The 27769-nt window shown below is 39.8% G+C and overlaps 1 protein-coding gene across 2 annotated transcripts in view; it reads right to left on the bottom strand.

Moving 5' to 3' along the window:
- The window catches only part of RIBC2 (RIB43A domain with coiled-coils 2), a 95818-nt gene that overhangs the window by 58273 nt on the left and 9776 nt on the right, over positions 1–27769 (bottom strand). Inside the window, exon 2 of one of the 2 annotated variants that reach the window (XM_033953129.1) lies at positions 21265–21346. In XM_033953129.1, the coding sequence (XP_033809020.1) occupies positions 21265–21346 (82 nt within the window). Of the gene's footprint in view, positions 1–10216; positions 10510–21264; positions 21347–27769 lie in introns of those variants that run through there. The other variant, XM_033953130.1, reaches the window with a different exon arrangement.

The raw sequence follows: 27769 nt of genomic DNA, 5'->3' as shown, positions 1-27769 counted from the left end.
CAGGTGAACTCAAATTATTAAATACCCGAGCTGGTGGGGATCCACAAGCCCTGCCAGCTGAAGACCTTTTTCCTCCTGCCCACCACCCTCATGTCCATATTGCCTCCGCCTTTTCCTAGCCATGTCTCTTCTTCCTTCTCTGCTTTCCCTGAGTTGTCCATCTCTCCCTTCACCTTCTGTCCCCTCCCTGAATCTCTCTCCCTCTCCCATTTCTCCCTTCCCCCCACCTTCCCTCATGTTCATCTCTCCCTCTCTTACTTCCTCTGTCCATATCTCTCCCTTCCCCCAGTCCCATATACTCCTCCCTTCTATTTATTTATTTATTTATTTGCTCAATTATTTAGCCTGTCTTCCCAAAGGAACCCAGAACGGGTTACAAAGTACATCCATAATATAATCGAGACAGGACAGAGATGACATAATTTACAATATAGACATGACAATAAAATATACACTAACTAGCATCTGGTGAGAGTAGGTGGCGTTGATGCGTTGACTCTGAATAGCATTTCTGGGTGTATGACCTTAAGGTGCTGTGTTTGTGAAGAGGAAGGTTTTCACGGCCTTCCTGAAGCTCCAAAGTTCATCTAGTGTTTTAACAGATGGGGGGATGGTGTGCCATAGTCTGGGTATGAAATGTGAGTAGGAGCGTTTGCGGGCTATTTCAACCACAAGTTAGGAAAAATATCATGATCTATATTCTATGTTATATGATTCTTATATTCCACTAACCTTGGATATTACAACAAAGAAATCCTATAATATAGAATTATAATAAATCAACTCATTCTTATCCATGCTTCCCACCCTCCAATAATTTATAGGGTTTCCCTCCCAAACATTTTACATTCTGCTTTCCTGTGCTCTCTCCTCCCCAGTATTAGTCCCATTCTGGGTTCTACCACACACACACACACCCCTTTCCTGGCATACCAGTAAAAAGGGCTTAAGAACAAAGGCAGTTCTAAGCTATGATGATCTGACCTGGGTTCTACTAGTGACAGGCTATGCTCCTGAGGCTGGTCATTATATCGATCTACCAAAAACTCACTCTAGTTTATGCTGTTCCTACTTACGTCACAGCCTTTTGAGGCTATCGTTAAGGACACTTATACTTTGACACAAACCATCTAAAACAGCATCCAAATTTCTTGGAGGGGTCACTTATATAATGACCATTTTTTAATCCACAAACTAACATCTTGACTATATTCAAATACAGGCTTCACTCCCTCATCTAAATTCAATATAGTTACAAGCACTTTTCCCTACTGTTTTATACTTTTTGGATACCTACAATCTGAACTACAAAATCTTCAAACTCCTTTCATTTTTACAACACTCCTTTTCAACACCCTGTCAGATATTGCATGGTGCTTTATGAATACAGCTTGGTAGAAAGGAAGAATAAAAAAGGAGTCAGATATTGAGCATTCAGACCTTTACCATATTCCACAGGGTGGTCTCCAAGAAGAGGAGGCTGTCTTTGACGCTTATTTGGGTTATTACCAGGATCACCTTGACCACTGAGCTACCTAGCTATCAGTCAGTGTGCTTGCTGGTCGGCACTCTGTAACGCGCCCCTGCTGGCATCTACTCCTCCTCCCTCCCACCTGCCCACCACGTTGAACTTCATAGAAAAGCACTGTGCCGCGCTGCCGCTGGCCTCAGCGTCTTCTCTCCACTACGGCCAGCCCTAGCGGAAACAGGAAGTTGTCAGAGAGGGCGGGCTGCAGTGGAGAGAAGATGCTGAGGTCAGCAGTAGCGTGGTGCAGCGCTTTTCAAAGAAGTTCAATGCGGCGCTCGGTAAGCAGATGGGAAGGAGGAGGGGAGAGGAGTAGATGCCAGCAGGGACATGTTATAGAGGCATGCTGGCTGGTAGCAAGCTCTCAGCCTCGCAAGAAGTGGAGATCCCCCCCCCCACTGGATCCCCTACAGGAGGGGCAATTTTTGGGGAGACCATGGTCCCTGTGCCCACCCACCCCCGTTCCAACGCCTATGATTCAGACAGCTGAGCATAGCAGAAGGGTTATTCTAAAAAGTACTGTAGTGAATTTCACATTAAAAGTCCCAAATACAGATGTTACTATATCTTATATTGTATGGTGAGCCCTCCAAAACCCACCCAAAACTTACTGTACCCACCTGTACACCACAACAATAGTCCTTATGCCTGTACAGTAGGTTTTTGAGGGCTCACCATACAATATAAGGAAGATATGATAACATCTGTACCTAGAGGTTTATTGTGAAATTCACTGTAGTAACCTCTGCTCTCTAAGCTCAAATGTTTGTGTTAACATCTGAATCTGCTTGGGCTGAGAACATTTCAGCACCCCCCCTCGTAATACAGGCTAGAACAGGGGTCTCAAAGTCCCTCCTTGAGGGCCACAATCCAGTCGGGTTTTCAGGATTTCCCCAATGAATATGCATGAGATGTGCATGCACTGCTTTCAATGCATATTCATTGGGAAAATCCTGAAAATCCAACTGGATTGCAGCCCTCAAGGAGGGACTTTGAGATCCCTGGGCTAGAATGTATTGCTTTTTTTAACATCTTTGGATGGAAGGAGAGGGTTGGTGACAACTGGGAGAGTAAGGGGGGGGGGTCATGCCTTAATCTCTCCAGTGGTCATCTGGGTCAATTTTGGGCACCTTTTTAGTATTTAGATGCCTTTAAAGCAGGTCTAGCTCCAAACATCAAAAAAAGCCCAGGACCTTTTGTTAAAGGTTTGATTATGCCTGATGAGCGTCCAAGTCCTAAGCCTGCCCAAAGCATGCCTCTAACACGCTCCCTTAAGTTTTGGATGCACTGGAGACAGAACCACCAGAAAGACGTCTAGAAAGTCTGTTTGAGAATGCCCATGTGGACGTTTTGACAAAGACGTCCAAGTGGTATCTTTTGAATGTCTGTCTTTTTTTGAAAATGAGTCCCTTAGCCTCTACATTTCTAAAATGTATTAACCCTTTTATTTGGCATTATTGCTTAGAATCAACATGTGTTTCTATGACTCTTATAGGAGATCTGCATCTCCAACTGTCTGTTACCTTGGCACTATTGCTCTCATTCAACATCAAGTTATGTAACGCAGCCATTTCACCATCTGCCAATTAAATAGTTAAACAGTACCACAGGGATTCCCAAACCTGTTCTGGCGATCCCATAGCCAGTTGAGTTTTCAGGATGTCTAGAATGAATATTCATGAGATTACTGTGAATATTTTGGATCTTCAATGGCTACAGGGTGACAGGACAGCAGTGGCATTACCACAGGTGGGCCGAGGCACACCCGATTTCTACTTAGATTCTGGAACTCATGTTGTGGCTGGTGGGGATGTCCAAGCCTTACCAGCTCAAGGTCTCTTCCTCCTCATGCAGACAGTATTCTTAGTGATAGCTGATGCAATGTCCTAGAACTGCCCCTCTGCACATGCTCAGTTTTCATACATGTACAAGCACCAAGCACATGCAGCCTGCCAGCGGTGGTGATAACCAGGGAAGAGTGCCACTTGGAAGAACACTGACTGTTCAAGGGGGAAAAAGGTCTTCAGCTGGAAGGGCTTGTGGATCCCCACCAGCTCAGGTATTTAATAATTTGAGTTCACCTGAAATTGGCCATCTGGCTATGCCACTACAGGACAGATTTAGAAAGCCTTACCATACTAACATGAAGCTGGTGGCCAGGGGCGAAAGATGCTGCACACAGTCCAGGGAATAAGAGAGGGAGAAATATTGGATGTGGCAGTAGAGGAGGTGGGAGAGAGGCACCCTGGATCCCCCTCTCTCTCTTTCCCCACACTCTTTGCAGCAAGGGAGGGAATGAGAGAGAGAGAGGAAGACGTTGCATATAGGGGTAGAGGAGAGAGGAAGAAATGCTGTGCAGTAAGGGGAAAAAGAGTGCACTTTGTGCAGTTTAATTTTGTATTATTAATAAGATTATATTGTGTGTATATGAAAAATTAATGGAAGAAATGGTGTTTACAATTAGTACTATTATTATGGGGGTGAGGTCTGGGGAGGGTCGGAGGGTCTAGGGCAGAGCTTTTGGGCCCCCCCAAAAAAAAAAAAAAGTGTCCCGCTGCCTATGGTCTGAATAGTTTACAGTTGAAGGCAGTACCCGGGTTAAGAACGAGCTTTATTTTTTTAACTGTTCTTAAGTTGAATTTGTATGTAACTCGGATCCTGTACAGTACACAGTCTATAAAAACATTAAACATTAAAGAAAAAGTCCTCAAAATAAGTACTGTAGTTTCAATAGAAAGAAAAAAGATAGGAAGTTTACACTTAATTTTTGTTCAGTCCCACTGTTCCCTCTACACCACCACATCCAACATTTCTCCTTCTCATCTCTCTTCCCCATGCATCTGTACCTTATGCCTCTCCCAACACCATGTCCAATATTTATTTCTTCCTCCCAATGCCCAACAATTCACCTACTTTCTTCATTTCCCCATGTGCACCATCTCTCTTTCCCTCTCATTCAGACATCCAATATTCCATTCTATTCCCTCCCCACCTCAGCATCTTTCCCTCACTTCCTCTATTCTTCCATCCCATGTCCCAAGTTCATGCTCCCCTCCCTCAGTCCATTCTGTGTCCCATGTTCATGTTACTTCCCTGTCTTCCTCCCTTCCATCCTTTGTCCAGTTTGTGCTCCCTCCTATCCTTCCATGTCCCAACACAACCCTCCTCCCCCTTCCATGTCCCAACGCACCCCTAGTCATCCCCCTCTGTTCCGCGTCCCAAATTCGTACCTCCCGTGTTTACCTCCTCTGGCTGGCTCTCCTCCCAGCTGCACTTCTGTTGGCAAAGCTGTGAGCGGTGGCTTCTGCACACAGTCCGCTGGTCTTTGTGAAGCTGCGATCAGCAGCTCCTGCATGCAGTTCACTGACCCAGAAGCCTTCCCTCTGATGTCTGTGTCAGAGGCAAGGCTTCTAGGTCAGCGGGCCACATGCATGAGCCGCTGATCGCAGCTTTGTGAGGTCCAGTGGACCGTGTGCAGAAGCCACCACTTGCAGCTTTGCCAACAAAAGTGCGGCTGGGAGGAGGGAGCCAGCCAGAGCAGGTAAATGACCATGGGAGGCACGAATTTGGGAAGAACGGAGGAGGATGACGAGGGGCACGTTGAGACAGGTCACATCTGGACAGGAATGGAGAAAGAAGAGGCATGTTCGCACAAGGGAAAGGCAGTACCCTGGTTCGTAAGCATGAATTCAATTAAGTCAAGTGTTCTTAAACCGGGGACTGCCTGTAATAAGAATGCAGGCTGCCTGTTTTTGTGCGTTCTTCATGTAGATATATTTATATTCGAGAATGCCAAAAAAGATAGACGTAATAAGGACCAAAACATCTACATAAGTCATTAAAAAAAAGACAGACTGACTATCTTGCTGTTTTGAGAATGGATATTTTCTCTACTGGATTTCTGGATGTCTTTCCCAAAAACATCCAAACTCAGACTTAGATGTCCTATTGAAAACGCCCCTCCATGCACCTAATTGAAAAAAAAAAAGTATCAGGTGTCTAAATTTGTATAAGTGCCTTGCTGCTGAATTCCTAATTGTAGATGTCTAGTTATGCTACTCATCATCTAAAAATATTGGCAGAGGTAGGAATGGTCAGTTTAAAGTAAAATTAATGTACACCAAGGTCAACTTGATCAAGCTGATACAGTCCTGATTTTTCCCCATTGCAAGCATGGAGATGTAGTTCTCACTTATCTGGAGGAATTGGTTTTTACCTGCTAATTTTCTTTCAAGTTTCAAGTTTATTAGATGATTTGATAAATCGCTTAATCAAATATTCTAAGCGATGTACACTTTAAATTTAACAATTAGTAAATATAAAAAACGAACAAACAATACAGTACATACAATTATTAAATAATGGGTAAGAACTCATGATTATTAACATTGATAACCGGGAAGGAAGGGAAGAAATACAATTCATAAAGTAAAGAAGTCACACCAGAATGGACAGAACTTGTGGTTGTGTGACCATTGACCAGCAAGCTAAGATAAAGTATAGGCTGAGCTATGCCTTTTAAGGATTCTGTGCAGCTCTAACAATTCAGGGCTCGATATTCAACCAGTGGCAATCAGTGTTTTGCTGACCACCGCTAGCATTATACCTGGAAATACAATGTCAGCCCATGTCCAGACTCTAGCATTGACTTTCCGGCTATTGAACAAAGCAATGTACAACAATTAATAAAATATAGAAATTTAAAACAAAATAGAACACCAAAAAAATGATAGGACAGAAATCACCCATAAGAAAGGGCAAGGGAAGACTGGTAAACCTGAAACTGCAAGAGCAGATCAAAAGAGCAATTGAAGCCTTGGATGGGTCAAAAAATGGCAACTTTAAAATTATTTTTAAGTTCTGATTTAAAATTAGAAAAAGACAGATTTCAATCTAAGCAAAGGGGGAATATTTCAAAATTTTGGAGCAATAAAATAAAAAGCCAAAGAACAAGTAGATTTATGATGAGCAGAGCTTGGGAGAGGCAATATGAGACAATTAGCATTCAATGACCTATGAGGGATATGAGATAAAATAGAGGAAAGATAGGAAGGAAAACCTGAATGATAAATTAATGGGTCAAAAAAATAATTTGAGTGAAATTTGATAGAGCAAATTCAATTTTATCAGTAGTTGAGAAATATGATCAAAATTATAAGCTTTACAAATCACTGTACAGCTGAATTCAGAAGGGTTTGCAATCGACGTAGAGAAGATCCATAGCCAGTTAAGTGTGGTATGTGGCACATAACTGGCGATGAAGATAGAAGCAAGATAACCACATAAAATGCAATTCTCACAGGTCTTCCAAGTAACCATCTCTCTCTCCTTCAATCTGTTCAAAATTCTGCTGCATGACTTATGTACTGCCAGTGTCGCTGTGCTCATATTGCCCCTTTCAACAAGTCACTTCATTGGCTCCCTATCCATTTCCACATACAGTTCAAACTCCTCTTATTGACTTACAAGTGCATTCACTCTGCAGCTCCTTAGTATCTCTCCTTATACTGCTCCCCAGGAACTCCATTCATTTGGTAAGTCTCTCTAGTCTGTACCCTTCTCTTCTACTGTCAGCTCCAGACTCCGTCCCTTCTATCTTGTTGCATTGTATGCCTAGAACAGACTGCCTCAAGCAGTATGTCAAGTTCCATCTCTGGCAGCATTCAAATCTAGGGTAAAAGCCTACTTTTTTTTGAGGCTGCTTTTAACTCCCACTCAGTTGTAAAGTACCATGTCTGTTTTATCATTCCCTCTGTAAGTAATTCCCTAACCCCTATCTGTCCTGTTTGTCTGTTTTAATTAGATTGTCTTTTACATGTCAATGTACATTGCATATATCTAGCAGCGTTATATAATTTATAAGTAGTAGTAGTAGGGATAAGTGCTAAAAATCATAACTTAACTAGCTAAGTGCCAACTGTACCCCCAGAACAACTTCAAAATAGCAGATTTTGGCTCAGGCGTTAACTGAGCATTTTAGCAACACTATCCAGTAAAATTCCAAGGAAAATGCCCAATTAGCCCTGGACAGGCAATTTAAATAATTTCTCTTGGATATTTAAATAGTTTTGCATATCAGACACTCAGGCCCTAAAGTCAGCGATTGTCACGAAACCTGTTTTCACAGGTTTAGCAACGATTGCTGCTACCCACCCGATTCACTAAACGGCCCACTGCGTGTTTTTCCCCATTGTCCAATCCAATCCAACCCATGCAAATTAGTAAAACCCCATGTAAAATAGCCAAGCGATTGATTCACTAACATTTGCTTGACTATTTTGAATCGGGTTTTACTATCCTAAAACCCGACTGCTGCAAACGTGTAGGTAACTGTTACCAACAGGTCTGCCTGGGGTTTTTATTTTTCATTTTTTTTGCAATGGTACAGACATTTTGCGTATATTACACACGCAAAATACTGGCCAATAAAAAAAAGTTTCTTCCCTCCCCGACAATGCGCTCCCTCCCCAAACCCAAAAAAATGGCAGGAGGGATGCTCACTCCCTCCTGCCACCAAATGAATCCACCTCCCCAGCGCGAATATGGCAGGAGGGATGTCCACTCCCTCTTGCCATCAGCTCCCCAGTGTGAATATAGCAGGAGGGATGCCCACTACCTCCTGCCATCGGCACCCCTGCTGAACCCCCTCAACTTAGATATGGCAGGAGGGATACCAACTCCTTCCTGCCATTGGAACCCCCCTGAACTTAAATATGGCAGGAGGGATGCCAACTCCCTCCTGCCGTTGGTACCTGTAAGTTGGGAGCATAAGGGGTGCTCAGTCCCTCCTGCTCCTCTGGCCTCCAGCGACACAATGTGGGCCTTAGGCCCTGCCCCGGTGCATCATATTATGCACAGGGCGGGGCCTAAGGCCCTGATTGGCTCAGGCGCCTCAGGCTCCTCCCTTGGTTGAGAAACACTGCTGTAAAGCAAGATAGTAAAGCAGACTGTGTGCACTTAATTGCCTAACCAAGTCACTCCTTAAGCCTGTCCTGCAGAGAAGGGCATTTGGGAGGTAAGAGAAGGAATGCAGGGCAAACAGAAGTGGACAGGAATATAAAGAGGTGAGTGCAGCCTAGAGACTAGATAGGATGAGAGATGATAGTAGAGGAAAATAGTGGACAGATGGACAGAAAAATCAGAGAAGTGGAATAAAAGAAAAAAAAAAAAAAGTGTGACCTGGGCAGAAAAAAAGGGATGCAGGTGGGAGTCAGAGGAGAAAGCAAAAAGGAGGTTGTGAGCAAGAGGAGAGAAGAATGTGAGGTGAGGGATGCATTTAGGAAAAGAAGTGGGGTAACTGGGCCAAGAGGGATGTGAAAGGAGAGTGCTAGGGCAAGAAAGCAGAAGCTACAGAGCAGGAGGAGAGAAAAAAATAGAAAGAGCAAGAAGGAGAGGAGGAAAATAGGGCAATCAGAAAGCAGATGGAGAGGTAGCTGAAGGTATGGAAAGAACATGAGAGGGATGGGAAGGGATTTTTTAAATTTAGCTCTTGCCTCTTTTCAGTTCTACTTCACGATTGTGTTACATTCAGGTACAGTAGGGGAGTGTGTGGTGCAGTGGTCAGAGCTACAGCCTCAGCACCCTGAGGTTTTGGGTTCAAATTCCACAACGTTCCTCATGACCCTGTGTAAATCTCTTTATCTAATGTACTTGGTACACTGGGGAATTGAGTGTTAGCCCACCAGGATAAATACGGGCAAATGCTTGAACATAAGAATTGCTGCTGATAGGGGGCGTGGCTTGGACACGCAAGCAAATGGTCGGGTAATAGCTGTGCTCCATGCCAGACAAGCTAATATTTCAAATTTAAAGCTCCAAAATTGATTTTTTCACTGAAAAAAAACGGTGGATAAGAAGAAATGGCATCGGGCAAACAAAATAAAAATGATACAGGAGCCGGAGGATCAGGAACAAGCAGTAATAAAAGATCAAAGCCTGAACCAGGGACACCTTCAAAGGTTCCGCTGCCTTCAGAAGGAGAAACAGACATGATGGTGGAAATAAGACAGATCAAAGATATCGTTTTAGAAATCAAAAAACAACTTCAAAAGGCAATTGACGACGTAGCCATGCTTACAAAAAGAGTGGACCTAATAGATAACAAAATAACTCACTTAGAAGAAAAATCGGAAGAGGTACATACTGAAGTCATGCAAAATAAAAAAGCTTGGAAAGAAATGGAAATAATGAAGAGAGACTTGGAAGATTGTTTGAATAGGGAAAAAAGAAATAATTTAAGAATTATAGGGATGCCTGAAGGAGTGGAAAAAAATGATCCCATCACTTTCCTGGAACAATTTCTTCCAAAAATCCTGCCTCTTAAATCCAAAGTGCCTCTCGAAATTGAAAGAGCACACAGAATACCAGGACAAAAAACAACATTACAAAAAGGTCCAAGAACTTTAATATTTAAACTATTAAGATACCAACATGTTGCTGAAATATGTCAACTGGCTAAAGAAAATAAAAATTTACGATGTCAAGATGCACGTATACACATTGTACCGGATTTTGCCAGAGAAACTGCCTTAAAAAGAAAACAACTACTGGATTTAAGACCTCAATTAAGAGCACTAGGAGCAAGATATGGACTTCTATATCCAGCGATTATGAAAGTAACTTTGGGAAATAAAACACAAAACTTCACAGATTACAAGAAATTAGCAGAATATATAGAATCTTCCAACTTACTTTTAAAAAAGAGAAAGATCGATGACACGAGCACGGAACTTGGCTCGGTGAGAGCATGGATGAGTGGCTGACATGGGGGAGGGGCGGAATGTTGACTTCATGCTGTGTGTCGCTGCACGACTCAGGGAGTTAGAGGATTGAGTCAGATTTCAAATAGACAGAGGATTGCGAGGTGAATGTCTCCCTGCCATATAGTCCCCAGAGACACAGAAATACCCGAGGTATGATGGTTGCTATGACACTGCCGAACAAAAACACGAAGAAGCATGCATTTACAGGAAATCTCTATTCAACCAATGAACTACACCGGAAATGAAAAAAAAAAAAAAGGTTGTTTTCACGTCATCACGTCTACGGAGGAAGAAGAGGAAACTTGAAGGAAAAAAAAAAAAAAGGCATTCATACCAACGGAACTATACGGAATGAAAATATATTTAATATTAGATATAAAATATAGAATGAAATAAATTGTATTTACAAAGAAAATAATAATAACTTCATAGTAAGAATATGTTTTATGATTCAGATATAAGCTGAATCCATTCTCTATAAGATACAGTTCTTTACCGGATATAGAGAAAAAGGTTTATGGATAGGAATCATTAAAGTTTTCAATTGACCTATTAAAATAGGGAAAAATGCTCGAGTACCTGAATAAATTCATGTAAAACCGTTCTGAACTCCCCTGGGAGAACGGTATAGAAAAAATTGAATAAAAAAAAAAAAAAAAATAAAAAAAAAATAGGAATAAGAATGAGTAAGAGAATGGGTTATGATAGATTTTTTTTTTTTTTTTTCACAATTTTTACCTTTTAATTCTAGATGAATGTATCTCATAGAATAGAAATTATAATGAATGAGATGAATGATTGAAGTTATAAAAGATAAAATGTTTGCTTAAAGTATTCTAATAATCTTATCCTTTTTATAAATTCAAAATATCTTATATATATTTAATTTAGCTGAACATAACAAAATTTGGATAAATAAATAAAAGTATTCATATAAATAAGAAAACAAAGATATATAAATTGTTGAATTTTAATAGTAGTATTTATATTATTACTATGGAGCTTGTGATATTAAAATATTTTATAGCTTGTAAGGAGTGATGTTAAACCTGATCTAATTTTGCGTTTCCAAGTATTCGTATATGTATGGGGTGGGGAGGGAGGAAATAGGGGGGTATTAAATTTCAAGGGTCTGTGTACAATAGGTAATTCTTTATTTTATCTTATATGTGGGAAAAAAAAGATTAAAAAAAATATTGAAAATTGGGATGTTACATTACAAATTATATTAATGCATAATGGGTCTTAAGATAATATCTTTAAACATTAATGGTCTCAATCACCCGATTAAAAGAAAAAAAGCATTATTATTTTTAAAAAGACAGAACGCTGATATATGCTGCATACAAGAGACCCATCTTTCAAATAACGAATCTATAAAGCTAAAAGGTGATTGGGTCAAACAATGTTACTTTTCTTCAGCAATAGGAAAAAAAGCTGGTGTTGCTATATTAATAAATAAAAAATGTTCTGCTTCATTTAAATTTAAACTTACTAAATAAATACAGTGGTGCCTCGCATAACGGACGCCTCGCACAGCGAACGCTGCGCATAACGAACTTTTTGTCTTGCTCCCTATAACGAACTTCGTTTCACACAACGAAGTCGCCCGAGGGGCCCGGGGGGGGGGGGGGGGGCGGAACTACTCTCGCCGCTTCCTAATGTGAGCCGGGAACAGCAGCACCCTCACCTTACCTCGGATGCCGAGTTTTCCGGCTTTCTTTTTCGGCCAGCCACACGCTTTCAGGGAGCAGCACATGCGCGCATGCTCTGTTGTTCAATCTTCTCCTCTGACGCAACCGGAAACCGGAAGTTGCAGGAGAGGAGAACATTGATCAACTCCAGCAGCTGCGCGTGCACAGCTTTTTGAGATCGTGCCGGGAGCCAGACCCGCTGATGCACAGCAGCAGTGAATATTGTGCAGACAAACTAACCTGCTGGTACAGCCGAAGAGGGAGGAAGGAAAACTGTTGAATTTCTTGGGGGAAAGATGAGGAGTTCTGGCCAGCAGGGGAGGGAAAGCTGGACAGTACGGGGGAGGAGCAGTAGGGAAGGCAAGAGATCACTGCCCTCTCCAGCCAAAATTTTCCTTTTCAGAGGGACCCCGACATGGCAGCCATTCTCACAAACTGCCTGCGGCTGCCCCGAAGTTTTCCCTCTGCTGCAACTTCCCGTTTCTGATAGGGCAGATCGCCGCAAAGGGAAAGCTTCGGGGCAGCTACCGGCAGTTTATGAGAACAGCTGCCATGTCGGGGTCCCTCTGAAAAGGAAAATTTAGGTGTTTAATAAAGAAGTTTGGATCGCAGGGCCCCTTAGATCTATGCTCCCCCCTCTTACGCCAGCCCTGGGACCCTTCTGACAGTTTCGGGCCCTAGGCAAGTGCAGAGCTGCACTCAAGTGGCTAAAGAGCCACATGCGGCTCGCGAGCCGCGGTTTGCCGACCACTGACCTAGGACAACTGGAGGGTCAGGTGATTTGCCTAGAGTCACATGGAGCTGCAGTGGGAACTGACCCAGTTCCCGAAGTTCTTAGCCTCCTGCAGATCGTGCGGCTGGGTGAGGGAGAAGGCTGGCAGGCTCTGCATGTGAGGTGAGGTGGAGGGAGGGAAATGTAGGGCTGCAGAACGAATTATTTTGTTTTACATGTATTCTTATGGGAAAACGCGTTTCACACAACGAACGTTTCACATAACAAACTTGCTCCTGGAACGGATTAAGTTCATTGTGTGAGGCACCACTGTACTGGATTCTTTTAGTATCACTATACAGTTTTTAGATATCACTATATAGTTTTTATACAGACGCCTCAGCCCCACCTCTCCACCACTGTAGTAATTTTATACTGTGGGAAGTTCACTGTGGCTTTCCATCATTGGCTGTCTGTTGGATTAGTTTTAGTATTCATTTTCTCTTTTTTAATGTTAAAGCTTATATGTTGACTTCTTAAATAGATATAATTTTTTTGGATAATTTAAACATTTTTAGCTTTGTGTTATTGTTAAGTATACAGCTGCTTAGCTGTTTTATACTTATCTCAGCTGAACCCGGGAGTCAGACCCGACATGTTTCGCACGAAGTGCTTTATCAAGGGTCTCCCTGTGTGAGAATAGAAAAAGATTATATGTAGAATGTGCTTACATCACAACCTTTCAGGTCTAATTAAACCTAAACAAACCTAGACCAAACTAATTAGACCTGAAAGGTTGTGATGTAAGCACATTCTACATATAATCTTTTTCTATTCTCACACAGGGAGACCCTTGATAAAGCACTTCGTGCGAAACATGTCGGGTCTGACTCCCGGGTTCAGCTGAGATAAGTATAAAACAGCTAAGCAGCTGTATACTTAACAATAACACAAAGCTAAAAATGTTTAAATTATCCAAAAAAATTATATCTATTTAAGAAGTCAACATATAAGCTATAACATTAAAAAAGAGAAAATGAATACTAAAACTAATCCAACAGACAGCCAATGATGGAAAGCCACAGTGAACTTCCCACAGTATAAAATTACTACAGTGGTGGAGAGGTGGGGCTGAGGCGTCTGTATAAAAACTATATAGTGATATCTAAAAACTGTATAGTGATACTAAAAGAATCCAGTATTTATTTAGTAAGTTTATATCTATTTCTGGATTTAAAGACTAGTGCCATTAATATTGAACTTTCATTTAAATTTAAGGCAGCTGATCCTCTTGGAAGATGGATATATGTGGAAATGGACATGGGAAATACCACCATGACGCTCTTCAATATATATGCCCCTAATTCGAACCAGAATGAATTTTTTAAAACTCTGCAACAATTAATTCTTCCACTTGCTACTTCAAATCTAGTAGTAGCAGGGGATTTCAATGCTGTTATGGATCCACTGATGGATAAAAGTCCGAGAAGATTTATAAAATCATTAGGCCTTGATAATTTGGTACAATCTTGTGATTTAAAAGATATTTGGCGTATTCTTCATTTTGATGGTCGGGAATTTTCGTTTTGCTCACAGGTTCATAATTCTTTTTCTAGAATAGATTACATTTTTGTTTCTAATCAATTAGTACATCAAGTCACACAGGCTGTCATTGATCCAATTATACTATCTGATCATGCCGGAGTATGGATTGAAATTAAAATAATAGATCAGAATGGAAATAGACCTATATGGAGATTAAATAATACATTGCTCACAGATACTGATTTTTGTGAAAATCTTTTAGAAAAAATAAAAGATTATTTTCAAATTAATGATACAGAAGAAATTTCAATAGAGACTTTGTGGGATGCTTTTAAAGCATATATTAGAGGACAAATTATTTCTTATTCAGCATTGCAAATAAAAAAAGAAAAAAAACAATTTACAGAAATTGGAAAAAGTGGTGAAGTCTCTAGAATCAAAATTAATTGAAAAATGGGATTATTTGACACAACAAGAACTTTTAAAAGCTAAAGGTAAATATAATGAAATTTCTTCAAAAATTATTAGAAAAGATTTATTTGTACAGCAAGCTTTGTATTATGGAAATTCGAATAAGGCAGGAAGAATGCTAGCAAATTATCTTAAAGCGAAAAAAAGAAAAAAAAAAAAATTGCTATTCAAAATGAGAATGGTGAAATTTTATCTCAAATTGATCCCATTATAAAACAATTTTTAAAATATTATAAAGATTTGTATTCTTCTGAGCCTTATTCGAAAAAGGAAAAGGATGGTTTAGATTTTTTAAAGTTAATAAAAGGACCAAAAATTCCTGAACATATAAAACGAAGTTTAGAAGAACCAATATCCTTAAAAGAATTAGATACAGCTTTGAAATCCCTTAGGGTTGGATCCGCTCCAGGTGGAGATGGTTATACAGTGGAGTTTTATAAATCATTTCAAAACATTATAATGCCCTATTTATTAAAACTATATCAGACACAACTAAATAAAGGTTGTATTACAGGTACTATGGCTGAATCAATAACTATAGTTTTACCTAAGCCAAATAAAGATCCCACTTTGGTTTCAAATTATAGACCAATTTCTTTAATAAATGTGGATGGAAAAATTCTAACTAAGGCATTAGCATTAAGATTGGCTTTCATTATAGATATGCATCAGACAGGTTTCGTTGCTCAAAGACACTCATCTCATAATACTAGACTGGCACATCACATGTTATATTTGACAAAATCCATTAATGACCCAGCATTCTCTATTTCATTAGATGCTGAAAAAGCTTTTGATAGAGTGGAATGGATCTTCATGTTTCAGGCAATGGAATGGTTTGGAATAGGATCCGGATTTATACAAATAATAAAAGCATTGTATAGCTCCCCTGCTGCTAGATTATATATCAATAACAATTTTTCAGAAAGATTTATTCTACAAAGGGGGGTTAGACAAGGATGCCCACTATCTCCTTTGCTTTTTGATATCGTTTTAGAACCCTTATTATTAGCTATAGAACAGGTAAGGGAGATACAGGGTATTCCGCATTCAGATAAAGAATATAAGTTATCAGCATATGCGGATGATATTTTACTTTATTTGAGAAATCCGGAAACAACTATTCCAAATTTGCTTGAATTAATTGAAAAATTTGGAAAATTTTCAGGTTATAAAATAAACTGGAATAAATCAGAAGTGCTTCCACTCAATGTACATTGTACAAAAAGTTTATTTGACTCATTTTCTTTTATTTGGAAAGAAGAAGGATTAAAATACTTAGGAATTTGGATTACAAAAACTGTGGATGAGACTATGAAAATTAATGAAAAAAATTTATTACAAAAAGTGTCAGAAATGTGTGAACAATGGAATCCTTTATGCATATCTTGGTGGGGGAGAATACAAACTGTAAAAATGATATTACCAGTAGTTTGTTACCAAATGGGTATGATACCAATTTTTTTTTAGGGGTCATTTTACAAAAACTTGGATAAGATGTTAACAAAATTTATTTGGCTTGGAAAAAACCCCAGAATTGCTCTAGTATCTTTACAAAGACCAATTGCGGAGGGAGGGGTAAATTTTCCAAATTTTTATAGGTACCATCAAGCCTATATTATGCGTCAGGGTATGTATTGGATTCTCCCAGAGCCCATTGAACATATACCAGATTGGTTCTGGTTAGAATGGAGATTAATGTTTCCTTTACGTCTGAGTCATGTTATCAGTATTCAAATGCCAAGGTTATATAAGAATCACAAAATATTTGTTGATACTTGGAAAACTATAAGATATATAAGTAATCTAACTCCTATTCCAATAACTAAATCAACGACTCAAACAATATGGCTCAATCCAAAGATCAAAGTTGGTGGTTTTAAAATTATCTGGAAACATTGGATGATTGCTGGAATTTTAGAAGATGTAATAAATAAAGGTAAACTGCTTGAATTTTCACAATTGCAAAATAAATTCGGTTTGAATAAATCAAATATTTCAGATGGATGCAATTGAAGCAGGCCATTCAGGTAGGGTTCCCTGAATGGAAAAATCTTAATAACTATCATAGTATGGAATTCTTATGTTTTCAGATAGATTCCATGGGTCACCAGGCCGCAATGTGGTATAAATTAATATCTGGATTCGTACATAAAAATAAAAAAAATGGTCTTAGAGATATTTGGAGCATTGAGATTAAGCATCAGATTAATGCATCTCAATGGCCACGACTTTGGTCTTGGAGGTTAAAATGCACATTGTCAGCCTCTATGAGACAAACTTGGTTTTTATTTTACATAGAGCTTTATGGACCCCTACACGTTTACATAGAATAGATAGCTCTAAGTCTAATAGATGTTGGCATTGTCATCTTGAAGCAGGGACATTAGATCATCTTTTATTCTATTGTCCATTCATATTAATATTTTGAAAATCAATTTGGCCTCAAATTAATAGGACGTTAGAAAATCCGGTAGCCTTGACATATGATACGATTTTGTTTGGTACTGCAATGAGAGCTCGAAGTCAAATTTCATCAAATAACAATAAACTTTTATTTATATTGACTGGAGTAGCAGTATAACAAATTACACATAATTGGAAAAATTATGACAGATTGAACTATAATTTTTGGTGGAACTCAGTTTGCCATATATATAAGATGGAGCGTACATTTGCAACACAAAAAGGATATATGGATAAGTTCAAGAAGATTTGGGGACCATTAACAGATTTTTGCAATGACTGATTTTAATTTTTCCCCATAATAAGATAATGGTTAAAGAAGGGAGGGAGGGAAGGGGTAAAGAATTTATTCTCTTTATTATACATTATAAAAAATATATCATAATGAATGAATGATAGTCTTATGAGAAATTAATGTGATAAAGGGAGGGAAAAGGGTTCATAATTAAATAATAATTGATAAAATCATTACAATATATATGTTATATAAATTCATAAGAAAAATAATATAAAATATGGTTTATATAAAATACATTATAGAGATATCAAGTGTATTGTTAAGATAAATGTATGGAAAATTTATAACACTTGTTGATATGTGAAAAAATCAATAAAAAACTTAAAACAAAAAAAAAGAATTGCTGCTGATAGGTCAGACCAGTGGTCCATCGTGCTCAGCAGTCCGCTCTTGCGGTGGTCCCTAAGTCAAAGACAAGTGCCCTAATTGAGACCAGCCCTTCCTGAGTATATTCCGGTTCAGTAGGAACTTGTCTAACTTTGTCTTGAATCCCTGGAGGGTGTTTTCCCTTATAACAGCCTCTAGAAGAGCATTCCAGTTTTCCACCACTCTCTGGGTGAAGAAGAACTTGCTTACATTTGTACAGAATCTATCCCCTTTTAACTTTAGAGAGTGACCTCTCATTCTCCCTATCTTGGAGAGGGTGAACAACCTGTCTTTGTCTACTAAGTCTATTCCCTTCATTATCTCAGTCTCCTCTCCAAGGGAGAAGAGGCCTAGTTTCTCCAACCTCTCGCAGTACGCAACTTCTCCAGCCCCTTAACCATTTTAGTTGCTCTTCTCTGGACCCTTTCAAGTAGTACCATGTCCTTCTTCATGTACGGCGACCAGTGCTGGACGCAGTATTCCGGGTGGGGGTGTACCATGGCCCAGTACAGCGGCATGATAACCTTCTCCGATCTGTTCGTGATCCCCTTCTTAATCATTCCTAGCATTCTGTTCACCCTTTCTGCCGCCGCACATTGCGCGGATGGCTTCATCGACTTGTCGACCAGTACTGCCATGTCTCTTTCCTGGGAGGTCTCTCCGAGTACCGCACCAGACATCCTGTATTCGTGTATAAGATTTTTGTTACCGACATTATTTATCCACGTTAAACCTCATTTGCCATGTTGCGGCCCATTTCTCGAGCATGTTTATGTCCCGTTGGAGGTCTTCGCAATTCTTTTGCGTCTTTACTACTCTGAATAGCTTTGTATCGTCTGCAGATTTAATCACCTTGCTCATCGTGCCAGTTTACAGGTCGTTTATAAATATGTTCAAGAGCACAGGTCCAAGCACCAAACCCTGTGGCACTCCACTCGTGACGCTTTTCCAGTCTGAATATTGTCCATTTACCCTCACTCTCTGTTTCCTATCCGCCAACCAGTTTTTTATCCACATGAGTATTTCACCCTCGATTCCATGGCTTGCAATTTTTCAAAGTAGTTGTTCATGCAGGACCTTGTCGAATGCCTTCTGAAAATCCAGATATACAATGTTGACCGGCTCGCCTTTGTCTATTTGCCTGTTTACTTCCTCGAAGAAGTGCAGAAAGTTCGTCAAGCAAGATCTTCCCTTGCTGAAGCCGTGCTGGCTGGTCCTCAGCAGATTGTGTCCATCAAGGTGATCAATGATGCGGTTCTTTATCAGTGCCTCTACCATCTTTCCCGGTACCGAGGTCAGACTCACTGGTCTATAGTTTCCCTGATCTCCCCTCAAACCTTTCTTGAAGATTGGCGTAACATTTACTACTTTCTAGTCTTCCGGAATTCTTCCCGATTTGATCGACAGATTGGCTATTAGTTGAAGCAGTTCAGCTATAGCTCCTTTCAGTTCCTTGATTACCCTCGGATGGATGCCATCCGGTAATGGGGATTTATAATTTATAAGCCTGCATACCTCTTCTAGACTGACCATCAACCTTGTCTGTTTTCCGTCTTCGTTTCCTGCGTATAGCCTGTCTGCTTCCGCTATGTTGTGTATATCCTCTTCAGTAAATACAGACACAAAGAATGTTTGTCAGCAATGGCTTTGACCTTCATTAGCATTCCTTTTATTCCATGGTCATCCAATAGCCCCACCGTTTCATTTGCAGGTCATTTCCCCTTAATATATTAAAAGAACGGCTTGAAATTTTTTGCCTCTTTGGCTATTTTTTCCTCATAATCTCTTTTGGCCCCACTTACTGCCTTATGGCACCTGCTTTGATGCTGTTTGTGCTTTTTCCAGTTTGTACGTTTTTGACCTTTTCCATTCTTTAAACAAAGTCTTCTTGTCTCTGATCGCTTCCTTCACCACTACAGTGAGCCACACCAGTTCCTTGTATTTTTTCCTCTTGGATCCCTTGTTGATACGTGGTATATATAGATTTTGTGCCTCGGTGACTGTGTCCTTAAAAAGGGACCATGCTTGCTCTCTTGCTCTAGTGTTTTTACAGTGCTTATTCTCTTCTTTATCTTCTTCCCCATGAGCCTCATCCCTTCATAATTTCCTTTTCAGAAGTTCAGTGCTGTGGTCGTCATTCTGGATCGATGTTTTGCCCCTGTATCCAGGTCGAAGCGAATCATATTGTGATCACTGGTACCTGAATGTAAACCACTTGGATAATAAGTGGTACATAAATGCTGGAATAAATAATATTTCTATCCCCAGACAATTTATAATCCAAGTTTTCATCCGAGGTAATGGAGAGATATGTGACTTGCCAAAGAATATGAGGAGAAACAGTAGCATTTAAAATAGGCTTCCCTGGCTCTTGGTGCGCTGTTCTATTAGGCTACTCATTTACTATTTCAGGGGGAGATTGAGCAGAAGAGTTCTCTGGCTGACCTGGGCTGACCATGTGTTGGGGAAAGGAGATTTAGAACTCCTGCTGAGAAGAGGGGGTGAGAAACAGAGACTGTCCTTTTTTAAATCCCTTATACTCTTCTCCTAGCAGACAGATGATCTCCCCTCTCTTTCCCAGGGATCCAATAGCAGCCCTTTTCTCTCTGAGGGATGATCCTGGACCCTTAAGGGATGTCATTTGCTTACTGGGAGGAGGATGGGAGGTTTTGGATTGGGGCTGCCACCCCCTTTCATCCTTGGGAACCTCTGAGATCCTTACTCATGACCTCCTATAGAAATTCCAGGCTCCTGATCAATTCTGCACAAGAATCACCATCTGCTGCCATTGTTATTCCAACCTGACTGTGTTCCTTTAGAAGGTTCTCTCTATGCCAGTTGCAATTACTTATATAAGTGAGCAGATTACCACAAATTTGGGGTACAGTGACAGATTTCATATTTAAGTATTACAATATGCACTTTTTTCCTGGAAATATTTATCTGTATCCTATTACTTAATTCATTCAATATAGATATATTGAATGAATGTCTATAGCACATGTACAAGATCCTTTATTCAAAATCATTGGGACCAGGCATATTTCAGTTTTGGGAATTTTTTGGATTTTGGAATGGTAATGTTAAGTCATAAAAAGACAGACCACAAGACCAAAAAATTGCAAAAAAAATCTTCAGTCAGCCATTGTACAGATACACTATGATCAAGCTTCTTCTATAGCTCAACTTTCTATGCTACTCTGAATGGAATCTGCAGCTTTCTCTGCCATTCTTCCAGTCCTTAGACTTGAATTGTACAGAGAACAGGAGAAACATATATGCACCTGTGTTGGTTTCAGTGTCAAATTTCAATTTTCAGAGCTTTTTGGTTTTCAGAATTTTGGATAAAGGATCTTGTACCAGCACTAATTTTCATTAAATAATAGAATACAAAGTACTTTATTATGTATGAAAACAAGACCCACCATATAGTTCATGTCTTGTTTTTTCAGTTTCCTTCTGAATCTCTCTGTCGTTGATTTGGATATCCAAAGCGTCTTTTTCAATCTAATAAAATAAAATAAAACACCAGTCTTCTGTTATGATTTTTCATGTTAAATCACTACTGTCCTTTATGTTCAATTCAAATGATTTTATTGATGAAAACAGCAGAAACAGATAGATGATAGTAAAGTCAAGTAAGGAACACTGGAGCATCTTCTACAACAAAAGAACAGTCATCAACATTTTATAGGTACATAATGCAAAGTCACCTACCTAACTAATCCACCTAAAGTCCTAGGTCCAGAGACATTAACAACACAAACCAGGGCCCTGGACTCTTATGAGCACTGGAGCAGGCCATCCATCATCCCTCCCCCCACTCGAACCAAGAAACAGTAATCATAGCATAAACGTACAAAACCGTACACCCCCCTCCCCCACCCAAATGCCCAGACCCAAAATCAACTACCAATGGAACCCAACTCCCCCATAACTAACCCCCCAGGTACTCTCCCCCTCCCCCTGGGACTCTCCTCCCCATCAACTGCAAACTGCCCAGATTAATACAACCATCTTAATATAGCACTATGGCCCTTTGGGTGCAAGGACTGCAAATAGGGTTCCCAGATGTTCAGGAACAAAAGCTTCCTCTTCCCTGTCGCCCCCAGCATCCCTTGCCTCCCAGGTAGCCAACTGATGCAACTGGTTCCGCCAATGCCAGAACTCCGGAGGGTCCTGAACCATCCAATATTGAAGGATACATTTATGGGCCAACAGGCTCATCTTCCTACATAGAGTCAAGTGGCCCCAGGGCAAATGGCCATAATCCTCTGGCAAATCCAGAACCATCTGGGCCGGTGTGCTCCTCAGTACTCTCCCAATCAAGCCGGACATGTAAGAGACTATATGGCTCCAGAAGCGCAGTATTATAGGGCAGGACCAGAATGCATGTCCCAAGGTGTGCTCCCCCTGTGCACACTTATGACACACTGGTGTAGGGAAACCTCTACTGTAACATAACTGTGTGTGAGTATAGTAAGCTCTCAATGTCATCCTATAATATGTTTCCTGCAACCAAGCGCATGGGGGTCACCCCTGGTGTCCCCGGAGAGTGCAGGCAACATCCCAATGTCCCAAAGTGACCTGTAACTCCATTTCCCAGCGACCCTTAACAGATTGATAGTCTATCGGGTTGCAAAACTTGTAAACTGATATGTATGCTCGAAACCAATAGGAGGGTCCCCTCCTCCCTGGAGAAAAACTTCCGCAAACTAGCCCCCATGTGTTTACCCAATTGTGCTCTGACTACTGGCCTTTAAATGTCATAAGTTGCTGTTTTCCCCTTAGAAAAAGATATTAATGCTCTTTTTCCCTCACAGAAGGAAAAATTATGTCTTACCTAATAATTTTCATCCCCTTAGTCACAGCAGAAGAATCCAGACATATGGATTAAGTCCAGCCACCAGCAGGTGAAGATAGAGAGCACCAATTTGTGATCATGACATCGGATGGCATGCTCACAGATCACCCAGTATTCTTCTACATAAGCAAGAGGAACCAAACCACAAATACTACTCCCTCCTCACATGTAAACCAAATCTCTGCAAGAAAAAACCTCTGAAAGAATAAGAAACCAGCAACTATATACAAACACACAATGACAGGCAAGCAAAAAACCTTGTCCAGTTCAGGGGTGGGGCTCTGGATTTGTCAGCTGTGACTAAGGGAAAGAAAATTATCAGGTAGGACATACATTTTTCATTCCCTGTGATCAGCAGCAGACAAATTCAGATGTATGGGATCTAGCAAAGCAATCCTCAGACTGGGTGGGAACCTGATTTCTGGCAGAAAGAATCAAAGCCCCTGCCACGCCATCACATCCACACAGTAATGCCTGACAAATGTATTCACCGATAATCAGGTAATCACCCGGCAAATGTCCAAGAAAAAAGCCTGGTGACTTGACTCAGGAAGTGTCAAAAGCACGAGCAGAGTGCACTCTAATAGACAAAAGCCAAGCCTTCCCTGCTGAGATATAGGCTGAAAACACTGCTTCCTAAAGCCAGTGAGTCACTGTTGTCTTAGATGTCACAAGGTAAGGGAGGGAAGGGAGGTAGTAAAGGATATAAGGATGAATTGATGAGGTGTAATATGCAAAATGAAATAAGATGGAAAATGGTGTATATTCATATTTTATTATTTAATTTATTCTATGATAAATGGAAGAGATATATTACAATTAATATATATAATGGAGATTAAAATCTTTTCACTTAATGTTAATGGCCTCAATCACCCAGTAAAGAGGAAAAAAATGCTTACATTTTTGAAAAAACAAAGGGCTGACATATATTATATACAAGAAACGCATCTATCGGCTATAGAATCAAAGAAACTCAAAGGGGATTGGGTGAAACATTGTTTTTTTGCCCCTGCAGTTGGGAAAAAAGCAGGGTTGCCTTCTTAATAAGTAAAAAATGTTCAGCTTCTTTTCAAATGATAGATTTTGATCCCTTAGGAAGGTGGATTAATGTAGAAATGAGCATGGGAAATAATACCTTGGCTTTATTTAATGTTTATGCCCCTAATTCGAACCAAATTGAATTTTTCAAGAATATACAACAATTATTACTCCCACTAGCTGCTTCTAATTTAGTTGTAGCTGGAGATTTTAATGCTGTTATGGATCCTTTTATGGATAAAAAAACCAAGTAAAAATATAAAATCATTAGGGTTAGATAATTTGGTTCAATCTTGTGATTTGAAAGATATATGGCGAATACTTCATTTTAATGATCAGGAATTTTCTTTTTGTTCACAAGTTCATAAATCCTTTTCAAGAATAGATTATATTTTTGTATCAAATTCATTGGTACATCAAGTGACACAAGCTTCCATTGATCCAATTACAGTATTTTATCTGATCATGGAGGGGTGTGGATTGATTTTAAATTTGATGAAAAGGATAAAAATAGATCAGTATGGAGATTTTATAATACATTGGTTGCGGATTCAATTTTCCTTGAAGAGTTTAAATTGAAGATAATTGAGTTTTTTCAAATAAATACTTCAGAAGATATTAGTAAATAAATATTATTGGATGCACTTAAAGCTACTATAAGAGGTAATATTATTTCATATTCTGCATATATTAAAAAACAACTTGAAAAACAATTTTCTAATTTGGAAAAAGAAATTAAACATTTGGAATCTAAATTAGTTGATAAATGGGAACAAGACACTTTACAGGCTCTTTTAAAAGCAAAGGGTAAATATAATGAGTTATCTTCAAAATTGGTAAGGAAAAATTTGTTTTCCCAGCAAACCCTGTATTATGGAAATTCAAATAAGGTGGGAAGATTACTGGCAAATTATCTTAAAGCAAAGAAAAGAAGAACAAAAATTATAGCAATAAAGGATGAAAAAGGAAATATACACACTCAGATCGGAAATATTTTAAGTTAATTTTTATAAAGCTCTGTATTCTTCCGAGTCTTATGCTGATAAAGAGCAAGATGGTTTGGAATTTTTAAAACTTATTGATGGTCCAAAAATTCCTGATCACATTAAAAAAAAGTTTAGAAGAGCCTATATCATTAAAAGAAATAGAAACAGCTTTGAAGTCTCTTAGAGTTGGATCTGCTCCAGATGGGAATGGTTTTACAGTGGAATTTTATAAATCATTTCAAACTTCTCTATTACCCCAATTATTAAATTTATATCAATCTCAACTAAGTAAGGGTTGCATTACAGGTACTATGGCAGAATCCTTGACTATTGTTTTGCCAAAGCCAAATAAAGATCCCACTTTGGTTTCAAAGTACAGGCCTATTTCTTTAATTAATGTGGATGGAAAATTATTAGCTAAAGCAGTGGTTCCCAACCCTGTCCTGGAGGAACACCAGGCCAATTGGGTTTTCAGGCTAGCCCTAATGAATATGCATGAAGCAAATTTGCATACCTATCACTTCCATCATATGCAAATCTCTCTCATGCATATTCATTAGGGCTAGCCTGAAAACCCGATTGGCCTGGTGTTCCTCCAGGACAGGGTTGGGAATCACTGAGCTAAAGCATTGGCAATGCGGTTGGCTAAGGCTCTCTCTTTTATCATTGATATGCATCAAACTGGATTTGTTGCGAACAGACATTCATCTAGTAATACCAGATTGGCTTTTCACATGCTAAATTTAACAAAAGACATGAATGATCTGGCTTTTTCTATATCTTTAGATGCAGAGAAAGCCTTTGATAGAGTGGAATGGACATTCATGTATCAGGCATTGGAATGGTTTGGTATAGGTTCGGGATTTATACAAATGATTCAAACTTTGTATAGTTCCCCTATTGCAAGATTATATATTAATAATAATTTATCTGAACGTTTTAATCTACATAGAGGAGTTAGGCAGGGTTGTCCAATATCTCCTTTGCTCTTTGATATTGTTTTAGAACCCTTATTATTAGCTATTCAACAGGCAAAGGGGATAAAGGGTATTTCTCGTACAGATCAAGAATATAAGATCTCTGCATATTGTCACACCCTCGCTCTCTGAGAACACCTTGAGCCGTCGGGTAGTGACATGAAGCTTGCTACTGGCGTGGTCCCTTTAGAATTAGGGTCACCTTTCAAGTTGGTAGTCGCTGGCAAATGCCCCACTAAGCTTATTCTCCAAGGATTTTGAAAAAAATCACACTGTCAGAATGGCCTTGGTGAAAACATAAGCTTTTATTCGGCCACCGGACGTGGAATTACTGTGCCGCTCCGGGTTTTCCTGGGAGCATGCACCTCATACAAAAACAACAGAAAAAGTTCATTTCACTCTTAGTCACCCAGTAAGCAGCTCTGGACTTGATTGGTAAAACACATACAGTCCTTAATATGCTCTGAGGCTAAGCAGTGAAACAGTTAACACAAATAACTTTCTCCTGTAGCTTTGACAGAAGAGGCATTCCTGTTCCTGACTGAGGAATATGTTGTGCTGTCCTGCAGTGCATTCACTCTCTCTAGCTGGGTTGAACTTTCTCCCTAGTCCCGAGCAGGCTTTTCCCTGAGAGGGGTAATTTCCTGCTTCCTACGAGGCAGGCAGACTAATTGAATTAGTTAGTTGCTAAGGCACTATCTTAACAGCTGGGCACTTCCACGGAGTGTGGAAGTCAGGAAATTCTGGGCTTTAAACTAGCCAGCATGGCGTTTGGTTCAGCTGAGACCATAACCTGAAGAGGAGGTTACTGTATCCTTTCTCAATTTCAGCAAACCAACAGGTGAAATTGCAGTACAGGATTATTTCCCTAGTAACTCCCCCAGTCATTAGTTCAAAGAGCCAACAGAGAAATACAGCCAAAACAAAGCTCTGTTCACAGACCTTTTCAGGATATTCAGCTCTCCATTTCCTCTGGCCAGCTTTCCTGTATAGCCCCACTTTCCTCCAACACCATGGGTTCTGGGGGAAGGAATTCAGTGGCCAAATTACCAGCCTGTTCCTCAGTCATTTCCCAGTCAGTGCTGAGGAACTGCTCAGCCCCGTCCTGCCTCTGCTCTACTGCCAAGCCTCGTTCTGCTCCTCCTCCTTCTGCTAACGAACCTGGCTTTAAGCTGAGGGGAAGAACCACTCCCCCTTGGCTTTGGATGGGGGAAGGGAATTCCTTCCTCAGCCCATGCCGTTCCTCTGAGGGGAAACTGCCTACGAGCTTTCTGCCTTACAGGCAATGGACAATAGCAAGGCAGCTTCTTCCTGCCTGGCTCTGGAACTGCTTCAGGTAAGTCTAAGCCTTCCTGTTCTATTTCCATTTCATTGTCACTCACCAGGTAGTCAGCTAATTTATTGTCCTGGGCACTGACCTGGTCAGCCCTTCTGCACTGGGGTTTATATACTTTCCTTAATTTCCCTGTGGCAAACCTTGGGGAAGACGTCCGTTTGTCACATTATGCAGATGATATATTACTTCATTTGAGAAATCCAAGAACAACCATTCCATGCTTGTTAGAATTGATAGAAAAATTTGGAAAATTCTCAGGATATAAGATAAATTGGAGTAAATCTGAAATTCTTCCACTTAATGTGCATTGTACAAAGAGTTTGTTTGATACATTCTCATTTGTATGGAAGGAAGATGGATTAAAATATTTAGGTATTTGGATTAAAAACACACTAGAAGATACTGTGAAAGAGAATGAAAAATTTCTATTAAAAAAGGTAACAGAAATGTATGAGCAATGGAATCCTTTGCATCTGTCTTGGTGGGGGAGAGTTCAAACTGTTAGAATGATGATATTGCCTGTAGTTTGTTATCAAATGGGTATGATACCAGTTTTTTTTCAGGGGTCTTTTTATAAAAAATTGAATTCTATTCTTACAAAATTTATTTGGCTAGGTAAAACTCCCAGAATCGCTCTAGTATCTTTACAAAAACCAATTAAGGAGGGTGGGGTAAATTTTCCAAACTTTTATAGGTACCATCAAGCCTATATTTTACGCCAAGGTA

Source organism: Geotrypetes seraphini, chromosome 7 (genome assembly GCF_902459505.1).
Source record: "Geotrypetes seraphini chromosome 7, aGeoSer1.1, whole genome shotgun sequence".
NCBI lineage: Eukaryota > Metazoa > Chordata > Amphibia > Gymnophiona > Dermophiidae > Geotrypetes > Geotrypetes seraphini.
The sequence above is the reverse complement of the archived record's forward strand: the minus strand, read 5'-3'. Positions and strand labels throughout refer to the sequence as shown.